The sequence below is a fragment of the Pieris napi genome, chromosome 16 (assembly GCF_905475465.1).
Source record: "Pieris napi chromosome 16, ilPieNapi1.2, whole genome shotgun sequence".
Lineage (NCBI taxonomy): Eukaryota > Metazoa > Arthropoda > Insecta > Lepidoptera > Pieridae > Pieris > Pieris napi.
The window spans coordinates 6,874,044-6,888,347 of record NC_062249.1 but is presented as its reverse complement, the minus strand read 5'-3'; the positions used below and the strand labels follow the sequence as shown (position 1 = coordinate 6,888,347).

Here is a 14,304-nt window from a genome sequence, read left to right as displayed (position 1 = left end):
GCTGGCGATAAAACACACATAATTCTCACATAATGGACCCTCGATAATTCCCACCTTCGTGCGTACTTTACAGAAATCAATTTCACATTGAATTTACTAGATACGAATAGTAATCATCGTTTTGTCTTGCCCGTCAACTGTGATTCATCGGTGTAATCTGTGGTGAATTATTGTATCGAATAACGCTGATTTCTCATCGATTATAATTCGATAGATGCCCCCGTGAACTTTGTTTTGTCTTAGTTATTTTTTTACCTTTTTAGTACATGCAGTTTTCTCGTGCAATTATTCAAATTTTTATCTCCATTAAAACCTTCCTCAGAATTCAAGGAATAAATAAAAAAATATTCGAATTGGTCCAGTCGTCTTGGTTTTGCGCTTAACAACATATTTTACGATCAATTTTATTTATATATAGATATAAGAACTTTTGTAGTGAGATATTCGAAATTCGAATGCTGTGTTTTTAAAAACTGTGCTTCTTTGTAACTGGTTGAATAATAAAAATGTGATTTTTAAAAAAAGAACACGATATGAAATTAATAAACTATTAAAATATTTATTATTAAGGAGTCTATATATATGATTTTCTACTGTTTTTATTATAAAAATTAATAATTGTTTACTTAAATATCTATGTTTTGTGGTATTGGGCGACATTTTAGGTGTTAACTGCACCAAAAAACCTTATTCAGTCTCCATATGTTTTATCTTGAGCGATATTTATTTTTTTAAAAGTGACAAGTTTCATTAACCTGACTCATTTCTTGATACTCAATCAAGTTGTCATTTTAAGTAGCGATACTCACAAGGTAATATTGCTTAATGCATATTTACAGATTTATTGGATTAAAACAAGATTTTAAATTTAATTAAGTCGTTTAAATCCTGTGTAACATTATTCCCAAAGTGTTTATTATAAAATTAATTGAATGTTCAATACATCTACTAATAGATAGCCGAAATCTTTTGATATTTTTTTAAATCTTTTGACATTTTTTTTATAATACAAACGGGTAGAAGGCTCACTTGATGTTATGAGATAATACCCATGGACATACAACCAGAAGGATCGCAAGTGCGTTGCCGGCCTTTAAGGAATTGGTACGTTCGTATCATGAAGGACCCGAAGTTGGTTCGGAAATACTTCAATGGGCAGCTAATATATAGTGGTGCGCGGTTGTGATTATTTGACTCATGGAAGCGGTGCTTAATACAATATACCTATTACCTATGTCTAGTTATTTATTTAAAAAAACTTACCAAAGACTGGACTGAGATCCGATTTAACAGATAATTTTCCAGAATACGGCTCCCCGGACTTTTCCTGAAACGTAAAAATAAAATTAAAATTCGAAATTCAAAATAGCCTAATCGTGAGAACCAATTTCCGAACGATCACGATTCGTCGAAGGTAAATAGTAACAAAAAGTTAACTAAGCTTGTTGTAGGGGCGTATCAATGGTCCTATTCCCCAAACTTATATAATAATGGACATAACAAATCGTAATGTTTCCGCTATCATTAATTCGAGCATCGAATTTCCTCTATCTCCAATGAACCGTTCGAAATCACAACACCTTAGGGGGCTATTCTCAAGCACACAATCTTCTTTCACACTATAATTATATAGTTCAAAATATCAATTCTCTATGCAAAGTATAAAACTAAGTCTAAGGAAAATGAATTCTGTTTAAATAGACTGACAATGGACACTCTTAATACAAGCATTTTATTTATTTTAAAAAGGCACACCAACGAAACACATACAGACAGAGAACATACAATACATGCGTGTGCATCAATGTCAAGTGTCAATTATAAATGAGAAAATAAATAATACAATAAAAAATAAACGATTAAATAGATTAAGAAATACAAAAATGAAAAATATAATATATTTCTTCTTTGCAATTGTTATGTAATGGAACTTTTTATATTATTTCGAGCATAAATCTCAAAGCTATCCTACTTTTATCAGTAGGTATTTCCCAACTAATTAATGTCACTTTTTAAAACAGATAATGAAGAACGTCGGGTCTTTTTTCAAATTACAACTGTGGGGCTTAGGCCCCACGTTGGGAAACACTGTTTTAGATCGTTGAAGATCTTACTACTTACATTTCGGTTCAAAGATACTTTTTTTTAAAGAATTACATTCGCTTAATGAGAGATTTTAAATTGACATTGTATCACTGCAATATCGTGTGTGAATATCACGTGGCTTAGAATAGTTCGTCGTAAGAGGGTCGTAATTGAATAAGTCAGAATCAGTTTACCCCACTCCATGTTTACCCCAATTGATAGATTTTTACGTGAGGACCATTGTCCACCTTTCACGGCCAATTTTGTACTTCAATTACATGTGGGGTAACTGTTTATATTTGGGGTAAGAATTATTATAGACAAATTATCTTTTTGTACTACTATATTGCATTGCTTTTCATCGGAATAAAAGTTGGAATTAAAACTGTGAACAAAGTATTTAGTAACAAATGAGTTTATGTACTAGGATTGTTTATCTACATTCTAAGATCCATATTCTAATTCGTATCTCAAGACGCCTTGAGCTCTGTCAAATTAGTAGGTAACATAGTTCCACACAGTGATGGTGCGCGGCAAAAACTGCCTTAAGAAACGCTCAGTTGGGGAACGACGGAAGTCGGGATGATACGGATGGTATTTTGTATCGTGCAATTCGTATCTCAATTCACAGTCTAGTCCTGAGCACTGGTAAATATGTCAAATTTCATATAGTAGAAATAGTTTGACAGCTCTTGAAACTAGATTTAAATAAAAAACTAGACATAAAAGTTATTCAGGTCGTAAAAACTTTTAAAAAAGTTGGTGAGAATTAAGTCAAACAAATTATATTATAAACAATGCTTGTAATGTAAGGCAATATTCAAATAATCCATATTCTAATTCCTATTTTAAGTCACAATGTTAAGAAGGTACGTCAAAAATTGTTTTGAGATTTGACATAGGTACGGGAGTTAAGGGTGAGATTCTGAAGCGAAACTTAGCGCAAGCTGATATCAAAATCCAAAAAAATGTATATTTTTATTAACAAAATAATAATAACACTTTATTTACATCACAATAGCACAAAGCATCCCATTTGTTTTTTCTTTCAGAAGAACGTGATTTTTTGTAAAAAAAATTAAATAAAAAAGACAATGTATATGCTAAGATAAAATACAATACAAACTAGTTATATAAAATACAGAGACATAACAGTTATGAATATACCACAGTCGTAAAATAAGCATAGACTATAGCATAGACAATTTAACTTACAACCCACGTACAGATAAACTATAAAGGAAAACGGACGTTGAAACTGACCTATACTTTTTATTATCTGTGGTTTTTGCAGATGTCAAGATAAAAGCAATTACAGACCATTTATGTCGAATAATTGATGATGGGTTCGATGACTGGCGTGTAACTATACCGCAACAACTATTGTAAAGGTATTTACTAGTCACATTTGCTGCAGGGCTACTCTGTAAAGCCGATATGGAATTTCCATTATTCTTATTTATTTATCACAACTGGCCAGACGTTTGGCCACAGTCCTACCTAATGTTTAGTGAGATGCCTAATGGAGGGCACTGATAAACTGTCTAGGGAAGAACGAAAAAAGGAGTTCCACTCCATTGCTGCTTTTATAAGAAACGACGATCCAAATCGTGCGACATCCCCAGATGCCGCACTGCACTGCTGCAGGGGTGGAAAACCAGCGTGCTTCAACATGATCGTTGTTTGAATGGGGATGACTGAATGTTACTTAAAAAGTGTCTCGATACAAGCGATAGTTTTAGTTTATACCAGTGTTTCGCAATGGAACATTAAATTTAGGAAATTTTATAGTTAAGGCTAAGTTATTTGAAATTTAATTCTTCCTAAAAAGGAAAATATGATAGGTATCATTTATGTTTGTATAATTTAACGATATTTTTAAGTCAAATGGGGGGGGAGTGCATAGAATAAGGCTAAGGTAGGACATGGCACAAAAAAGGTTGAGAAACACTGGTTTATAAGATTACACGAGTGCATTTGTAGGTTAGGTATTGTATTATATAACAGACATTATTAAAGATATATGTAACATGGATAAACCTAAAATGATAAACTTATCAGCATTAGGTGGATCATCGATCAATTTATATCTGTGGAGATTAAGCATTAATGGACGAATGACGTCAAATAAGACCTCATGTTAATTAAAAGGAGGTAGGACATTTTTGCTTTTATTTTAAAATATTGAGCAGTTGGCCACTAGGCTTGAGCATGCCCTACTCAACCCTCAAGTCGTGCTTTCGACCTCTGGCTGTGCAACAATGGACTTTCGGAAAGAAAACATTGTGAAACCGGAATGCCTTCGACTTATAAAGTCGACGGCGTGGGTCAGGCACACAAGACCTGATCACATAACAGATTCAGAAATCTAAGGCCAAGACCTAAAATGTATCTGGTTTTAAAAAAAATTAAAACTGTCACAATTATGAAACATTTGACTTCAAAATTTAAAATCTCGCCTTAAAAGAATGGTATAAAGTTTAATTTCGTATGAATTGTTTATCGTTAAATGAGACGGTTTTTATCAGCAGCGACTCTACCAATCACTATTAATCGACGCGAGCCCTGTTCGTTCATAATTTTTTAATAATAAGTTATCTATGTTTGACTATTAATACAGTAGCCACAGATAACTGTTAGACTAGAAATGAGAACGTTCATCCATTTTGATAATCGATGTTATTGTGACATAATCTTATCTGCACAAGTAACACGCGAATATAGAAGACTAGTATGTACTTTTTATTTTGTAACACGATAATAATGCCATTACATAAATATATGCAAACTTTTTTACTGTAAACCTACACGGTCGAAAGACCTTACATTGTAACACGATAGAGCAAAAAAGTAAAAAGAAATAGAATAAGAATAACATTTTAAATTAGGAATTCGATAAATGTGTATAGGGTTCATATTATTCTGTGCCACTTATTTTCTAAAGGCCTTCAGGGAGTCACATAAAGCAAACTTAACATTAATTTTAAGTATTTAAGTTTTGAAACGTAATTAAACTACTAACCATAGACCAATTTTTTCTAGCACGTATCCTTAAAATTCAATCGCAATCTACATTCCATTTTTGAATTTGTCAAATGTCAATAAATAAAAATTTGAATTTCGAACGCCCTATTAACGAAACTTCTCAATAAATCGTGGTATTACGAGACTGGCCTGTGGTGTTATTAATGTTACTAACAAGTTCGTTTCTCGGAAAGGACCGAGGTTTTTTTTGTTTTTTTATTCCCTGAGTTTCGGTCACGAATCGTTTCAAAGATAAATAGAAGGCGATGACGTCAGTGAACAAATATTTTGCGAAGCTTTTTGGATTCTCAACGTATCTGTTTCGACAATACAAATATATTAAGTTATGTAATATGAGAAAATTATGCACTCTTAAAATTGTTTTTTAAATACCTACTATATATATGTTATGGCTAGTTAAATTTTAATTCGGGGAGATTTAAACCCAGAATTCAAGTCCTTTATCAGCTATGCAAAACGTTAATTGATTAAAAGTAAAACCTTCTGGCAAAATGGTGGCAGGTCTCAAGATGACATTTAAGTCCTACTGACTAGAATATGAGCCCATAACACGTTTATCTTACAGTTATAAACAATTCTTAAATCATAATTACTATCAATATAAATTCACACCACAATCAGACCCATAGCACCTCATTAACGCGGCGGAGCTGGTTCTATAGTATCGTCCTTGTCACACCTATTGTGTAAGGCTATCTATCTCGTTTTAATTAATTGACTGAAAATTGTTTTGTTTCGGTTTCCTTTATTGACTTACGCTCGTGTTCTAAATAATAAAAAATGGGAATTGCAACGTGAGGATTTTAGACCTTGGTTGTTCCATACAAAAAATCTAAGCAGTAAGTTTTGTAAGCATCAGTGTTTTAGGAATAAATAAATTAAAAATAAATATATTTTTTATAATTAAACATGTGTGGATGTTTATAGTAGATATTATTTAAAAAACATATTGTCCTAATAGCTACTAATAGCAAAATTGTTACATTATTACTTTCAATTCTCTACTATTATAATGTTTATTATACATTATTAGGATAAACTAATTTCCAAACTCTTCCTTCATGAACCAACTTCCTGCTTGCCAGATTCCGATCACTAAAACAGTCACAGATTTGTGTCTGCAATATTTTTCGTAATGGCCATTGGGGCCAGCTTTCAATCACGGAAACCGCGAAAGTTCAGCAATAAACTCGGTATGACACTTAAATATCCCATTAGAACGCGCTGCGCCGATTTCAATAAAACTTACGACAGTAATTTACAGTTATTATCCTCGGTGACCCCGAAAACACCCACTGTACTTATGACCATTCGTCACAAAAAAAAGCCCAAAGAACACTAAAATGTTGTATGACCAGAAAAAAATGGTGCAACGCAAATAAGACTCTATACCATTTAAATAAGACACAAACTCAATTGAATATCGACAAAAGTGTGGGAGCATCAATCCGTAAAAGGAGCTCTATTTCAGAAGCGAGAAAGCACAAAGTAAATTATGGAAATAGTGTTACAAACGTCCAATCGAAGTTGAACCGTAGAACACAGTCTTACAGTTGAAATTAGAATATCAGCGAACTTTTTTCAAAAAAGGATCTATCTCGTTTGGCGGGCGTACCTGCGCTGTATTTATGGCGCCTGCGCATCCACGTGGAACAAGGCACTGGTATTAAAAAGCTTGTTAGGTTAACCGTTCGTTTCCCTTCATTAGTTCACGATACACGCTCCCCGGCTATAAATTGTTTGTCTAAGCAACGACAATATGATAGAACAGGTTGTGTAGGTCGATTGTTTTAATGTCCTGCATTCCAAGGACACATGCGTAATGTAAATTGTATTGAAGCTAGTTAGGGCTTATTCACAGTAATTCTGAATAGCTTGTTACACTTGAAGCCTTAAGATACTTTAAGGTAAACTCTGCTGGGTTTTATGGTACCAAAGAGTTACTCAAGTGGATTTTTTATTACATTCTTTAATACTTCCACCTAACGCACATGGTATGCCTACATTTCGTTGGGTTGTTCACAAGACTGTACTTGCGAAGGAAAAAATCAAAAGACATATGTCTGCCAAATGCGTCATTGTAATAGTTTAGGGACTGTTTATTAATATGAAAAAATATATCAGTCTCGCTACAACCTCTTTAGGTCTAGGCCTTAGATTTCCGAATCTGTTTCATGATAATTTTTTACAATATAATAGGCAAGGAGGTGATCAGCCTCCAGTGCCTGACACACGCCGTCGACTTTTTTTTGGGTCTAAGACATGTCGGTTTCTTCACGATGTTTTCCTTCACGGTTCAAGCGAATGTTAAATGCGCACATAGAAAGAAAGTCCATTGATGCACACGGGGATCGAATCTACGACCTCAGGGACAAGAGACGCACGCTGAAGCCACTAGGCCAACACTGCTCTTTATTAATATGAGTTTTTTTTAATAAGGAAGCATTGGTTTGAATGCTATCCAAACATATGATTATTAAATTATTTCTGACGAAAAACTTGACGAGTTTCTAAGTAATCACGACTAGCTATTCTTAAAACCTACCAAAATTCATCCATCATAAAGACAAGTTAACAGGTAATTAAGAAAATAATTTGCACAGTCCGGTTTCGAACCTGGGGCGATAATAAATCATCGCAGAAATGATGCTTGTTTCCGTTTGGCTCTAAGTTTAACTCTTCAAAAGGTTATGCATATGGGTAACTTTTACTATACCACCACATGAAAAGCTACAACGTACCAACCAAATCCTATTTCGAGTTTTCGCACCCCATAATTCCAAAACTACAAAAGTTATTTGTTTCCAACTGACAAATGTTTATAATATTCTTAATCTACATAGTAATAGTAATGATTAAAAATGAATAAATAGAAAATTAAAACAAATTTAAAAAGTTCGTCCCTGCGGCCTTTAATGCTTGCAGCATTTTCTCGCTGTATTGTGATACCCTTTCGTTGAGCGAGGAAATCACCAGCTCTGAAGTCACCGGTGCTATCTACCAACTTGAGTCTTTAATTAGCACCTGTGAACCGCACGGCCCAAGAGTCACTACTCCAAAGGGAACAGATATCGATATTAGGTCCTTGGATGACGTCATTTTTAGTGCCACATATCAACACGAAGTACGCAAATACCTAAGTTTTAAACGCAGCCCAGTCCTAAAACGACTGTTAAAGTCTCGACTTCTTTAATATATGTATGCTTAAATACTCCTCGCATTAAGAATATCCATAGCGCTAAATAACCTTCATAAGCACACCCACATACACACCATCACGTACATAGCCTAACTTACACACCGTCACACAACATACATGGATTAGGTATACTTAGTATTCAATCTATTTTTATTGTTTTTTCCTTCCTAAGTTTCGTAAATGTTTGAATCTTTATGTGTATATTATGAATTTTTTTGCTATATTTTAAGTATAATTGTTTCTTTATACAGAGTGTCAAAAAGAGTGTCAAGCGGTGGTCTAGAGATAGAGAACCCTCAGAACCCGAATAACACCATGTATGTTCTACGATTTTTGTAGTTTAGGAGTTAATTTTTTTTTCTGTTTTGGCTGAATTCAGCTTTTTAGGTCATTTTGGGTGCATCTTTGAAATAATTACGATAAATAATTGTTTCTCTTTTTATTACTTAGCTTAAACACTAGCCTATTTGACATATAAACATAAAACCTACTGGTGCAAATATTTATTTAAAAAAATATGTTTTTAATATTATTAAAGAAGTAGAAAACAAAAATTTAACTTTTAATGCATTTTAAAAATATTAGACAAATTACATATTAATTCACAGGTATATTAAAAACTTCCTAAGTTCCTAAGCTTTACCTTTTGAAAATTTAAGTTAGTTCTAAGCTTAACCCAGTAAATATTGCACCATCAGAGTTTGAATAATATAATGATTGCTTCACATAATAAAATCAAGAATAATACGCCATGAATCACTTACCTACTAAAGTAGCCATAATATCTATACTACCCGGACGCTATTTACAAAACATTCGTAATTTCTACGAGTCGTATTGTTGTACTACTATTTGCCATCCCATAGAAAACGTTAAAACTACCGAAACCTATTACCTGGTACATATTCCTGACAATAGACATTTTTGTATGGACTTTACACCCCTCACTATAAAACAAAAGTTTCTAAAGACAAAACCGGATGAAATTTTAGTCTTATTTTACTTAAGGATTCGATGAATTCTAAGATAAGACTAACCTTTAGAACAAGATCGTGTTTTATGTTTAAAATTGCTGTATGGCATAAAATGGCTATTAACACTTGTTTATACTGAGCGCATGTGTATTATTTTATCTATTCCAGGATCATGAACAATTTTATATTATCTTTTTATTTTATTAATCAATGAATGTCATATGTATATGTAATGTGCTTATTTTTTTATATATTATAAAATTCACAAAAAGAAGGCGACTTTACATGAATTACAATCTAGCCTATAGGTACAAAAATAAAGGCTAATAATTAATATTATTTTGACTTAATTTTCTACAATACTAATAAATTGCTTAAACTAAGGTAATGTTCATTAACAGTCTTAGTGTTCTATAATGATTAGACACTATGTTCGTGTGGTTCGCTTATTAACATGTGAAATAAATCTCTCTATCTATTCTATGGTCAGATTTACAGCTAGGTCCCTGATTTCCCTATATGCCGCCTGACCAGACTTTTTTTAAGTAGAAAACAAATATACTAACGATATTATAGAAAAGTTCCATTGTAATATCCAACGAGAGGCATATTACCGTATAGTTCTAAGTAATACCGTTCAGTACCAAATATTGTTATATATGAAGTTTAAATGAAATTATTAAGTTTAAAAGTTTATCAAAAAGCTACTTTCCAGGTAGAAACCGACTTAAAACCAAAACAAAGCCTCAAGTGCCCAAATATTGTGCTTGAAAGATATCTGGAGACACGATAAGGAAGAGATTTAAAAAACGTGTCGCCTAATCGCCCTCTGCCAGAACTTAAGATAACACTCATTTTTTTGAAGGGCCTTTAAACAGTCTTAAAGCATTTCTTATACTCGTATTACAAATTTATGTTGATTACAGATGCTTTTAATTATTTCTTACACATTGTAATGAACTTTTAAGGTACAAAAGCACCAAAATACTTTGGAAACCCTGGAAAGGAAACCTTCCTTTACTTAGACTAAAAAAATGCATACAAAATGCGAAAAAACACGAACATGATATGACATCTATCGTCAATTTATACAGTCAAGAAACTAAGGAATTAGAAGCATCTAATTTTCATGTGTTATTTATTTAGAGATTTTAAATAGATTACTTATGGATAAACACATAAATAAGATAAATTACAATAAAATAAATATATTTCCTTAGATTTTTATATAGGTCTTCTGAAGGTCAGAAAAATATATAATTTACTGCCAGTTCTCAAATCTAGGGCGTACGAACGAGAACAATTAGACTACATTGGCAATAAACTTTTTATAATCGCCAATATTTTTACTTATATGAGATGCCCATGAAATACCACTTTATGAGTTGAAGAAATCCAACCCATAATCTTTTCTTTTCATTTTTGATGGCAAAGTATAATATTGGCGTGTATTTCTTATTATTTTATTTAAAGAAACAGGCTGCTAGCTGTCCGGGCAAATCAAGACGGGCTGATATTTCTGGTGCACTATTGCTAAGCCAAGGTTACGGAGTTCGTTCTTACGATTATTTTATTATTACTTATGAACGCTGGGTCACTCCACGAGATTTAAGAAACATCGAATTAGTATAAACTTCTTTTTATTCGTGAATTACTAAATTACTTGCATTTTTAAATAATTTAAATGTGATTAAAAATACCTATTGCTTTTAAAATTATCAACACAGTAATTGCGACCTTTAATTTGTTTAATGGATTGAAAGTTGAGTACAAGGATTCAAGTGACACTAAAAAATAGTGCTTAAAAATTCTTAAAACTGTAAAGCTTTTAATATACATAATAAAATAATTTTGTTCAACAATACGTGTTAAGTACGTAATTATAAATTTAATATAAGAAACCAAACAGTGTAATATTATGTATTAAAACGTTTTTTTTTATCTGTTGTAATGTTTTCGTTTCATTTTTTGTATTAATTATATTAACTCTTTAGTTTATAAGGAATTAAAAATTTGTACTGTGATGTAGCTATTCATGCACTATTAATACAAATTTAGCAATAATAAATAAAAAAAATAGTTTATTATTATTATTTCTATGTAAGTTAAGAATATTGTAACTACTTTTTAACATAAGTAAATTATCTAGATAGTTATTCTTAATGTGTTTTATTATACTATTAGAAGGATATACAATCTCTGCAGTATTTAAAAACGAAGTCTTGCCAGCCAGTCTATAATTATGTCATAGTGATCCAAAAAGGTTTTATGTATAAAATTATTTATACATATTATACAACATCTCACAAATAGGAGGAGTGGGCAAAACCTAGGACATAAAGAATGCAATATAGAACAAATATCGCGTTTGACAGTTACTAAGTAATTCAAATTCATGCAGTTTGCACTGTCAATTGTCTATGCGAACAACGTCAATTTTTTTTACGTAAATATAAGATATAAAAGAGAGATATTACCACTTATATTGGACACATATAAAAGTTAGCTTGTGACTAATGATATTTATAAGAGGAAATAATTGTATTTTTGTAACGAATAAAAAACAACTAATAAAGCTGAACTAATTTTAATGAAATGGATTTTCAGGATAAAAATAAATCTTAAGTAAGGATCATTCAGAGAAAACGTAGAAGTGAGAAACCTATGGACTACCAAAACGATAACAATAGGATGTAGCAAAACAAATACACGAATATAATATACCCAGTACAGGGCCGAACTCTAAAATATTAGTTATTTAGCACTTCTTGCATGGAGTTGAGAAATTAATAACTTTTATTTCCTATTGTTCAGTTCTGGGTCACAGTTTTAATTATGACACTATTATTCAGGAAAATATTACTACTAATTTGATTAACCATTGATACTGATTTTTTTATGTAACAGGAGGCAAACGGACTGGAGGCTGATGTTAAGTAATACCGCTGCCCATGGACACTTACATCGCCAAAAGGCTGGCAATTGCGTTGCAGGCCTTTTATGAATTGGTACGCTCTTTTCTTGATAACAATTTAGTATTGAGAATAGACCTCCAGTCATACTGATATTTTTACTATAAATAAATTTTTCTAAGCATCGAATCCGTCCCTGTTCTTATACCTGTGTTTAAAGCCCTGTTCGTTAGGGTGCATGACTAGCAATCAGATAAAATGCTTACGGGGAATTGGAAAACTGAGGATATGGCAACAATATAAATATTTATCAATACTATAATGGCGAATATATTAGGATTATTCGCACAGGTATGCTTTGAAAGGCGAAAGTTTGATATTTGTATAGATAAAACGTGTAAATGAGCCTTAAAACACTACAAAATTCGACGTTTAAATTTTGAATTTTTAAATTTCGAACAATATTATTTTTACATCCGCCTGAAATATCTATGGGAGGATATTTGTACATAGATAAAACCTGTAAATGAGCCCACAAAATTCGACGTTTAAATATTTTGAATTTTTAAATTTCGAACAATATTATTTTTACATCCGCCTAAAATATCTATGGGAGGAATGTTTGCTAGTTATTAGTTTTATGAAAATAGAAATCCTTCTAGACCGCCCGCCAAATTATAAGCGTAATTCAATATACGTAATTTAATTTTGTGTAACAAGCTTCTGAAGGACAAGTTACGGAGGTTGGCTCCCAGTGGATGCAGAGGTCAGTACAGGGCGTACTGAAGAAAATGGAAGAGCCCAGAAATGGACCAAAAAGAAGAGGCTGATGATGAACAAGCTTCTACTGCATTTTTTTTTAAATGCACACTAACGAAACACTTAAAAAGAACACATGACATACAAAAACAAGATACCTGCATGTGCATCAATGACAAGTGTTCACAACATTTAGGGGGAAACATTACAATGATAGAGAGAAAATAACTGTAACATTAAAAGTAAAAAACAAACCAGAAAATATAATTGTGCAATTTGCAAAAAAACTTGTACTTTGTAATTGTCACTATTGGTCACGGAATAATGGTCAAAATTCAAAAACATTTAAGTTAAGTTTAAAACTCGGGTCTCATATGGTCATCATAGTGATAAAGTATACCTTCATTGAAATATAAACTGTTAAATATAATAACAAATTAATTATTAAATAGACACCTTATGTACTTCCCAAATCTATTAGAAATTCATCAGACCTCGAGATGCCGTATCTTAACTTCGTGACTCCTATCAGAATGATTAAAAAAGTGATACTGAATCATTGATTGAGTATCATTATTTTCTTAAATTTCATAGACACTCTCACGATCTTGAACGCCTGACTTTGTTTTAGTTTTATCCATATAATATATTTAATAAATATGTTATATTTATAAAATAATATATTTTCTACAAATAAATGGAAGAAATGGTCCTTATCTAAATGGTCAAGAGATATAACAGTGTTATGCATCGCTCTAATCGAAAGAATTCGTTGCGCATGCGCCGGTTATCTTCATATTATAAATCTTATATGTATTACTTCTATTAGGGGTTTAGCTACAGGATTGTGCATACTGTTTAGGAACGAGCTTTATAAGCTTTCGACTGTATAAAAGATGTACCGGACAAGAGCAAAATCGATTTCGTTTTGTCTGAAGTGGAAATTTTCTGTTTTATATATAACTAAATAAAAAATGTTAAATAATTAAACATTAAAAATTTAATTATATATATAATATTGAATATATATATATATAACATTTAGTTTGATTCCACTTCTCCTGGCAACTTGTGTTGCTAGAGGCAAATAATTTCAAAACTTACGAATGCAATATTACATTAAATACAAGAAATTAGAAAAGAGAGAAGAAATAGGATTACCTTATATAAATTAAGAGGTTATTGTAATATATTAAAATAGTGAAACATTGTGTTGAATTTCAAAAAAAATCTAAGTAATAAGAGGTTTCATCTTGGAGGTCCAAGGTCTAACAAGAGTTTAGGGTCCACGAGGTAACAAGTCCGCTAACTGGGGAAATAAAAGTCACGC

General features: G+C 31.8%; 1 protein-coding gene across 8 annotated transcripts in view; it reads right to left on the bottom strand.

The window, feature by feature from the left end:
* LOC125057040 (protein pangolin, isoforms A/H/I/S) overlaps positions 1 to 14,304 on the bottom strand; it is a 124,218-nt gene that overhangs the window by 80,374 nt on the left and 29,540 nt on the right. For all 8 annotated transcript variants that reach the window (XR_007118159.1, XR_007118161.1, XR_007118160.1 and 5 more), the window contains exon 3: positions 1,264 to 1,327. Coding sequence is in view for 5 of the 8 variants with exons in the window: in XM_047660466.1 (XP_047516422.1) it covers positions 1,264 to 1,327 (64 nt within the window). In the remaining 3 variants the exon portion in view is untranslated. The remainder of the gene's footprint in view (positions 1 to 1,263; positions 1,328 to 14,304) is intronic.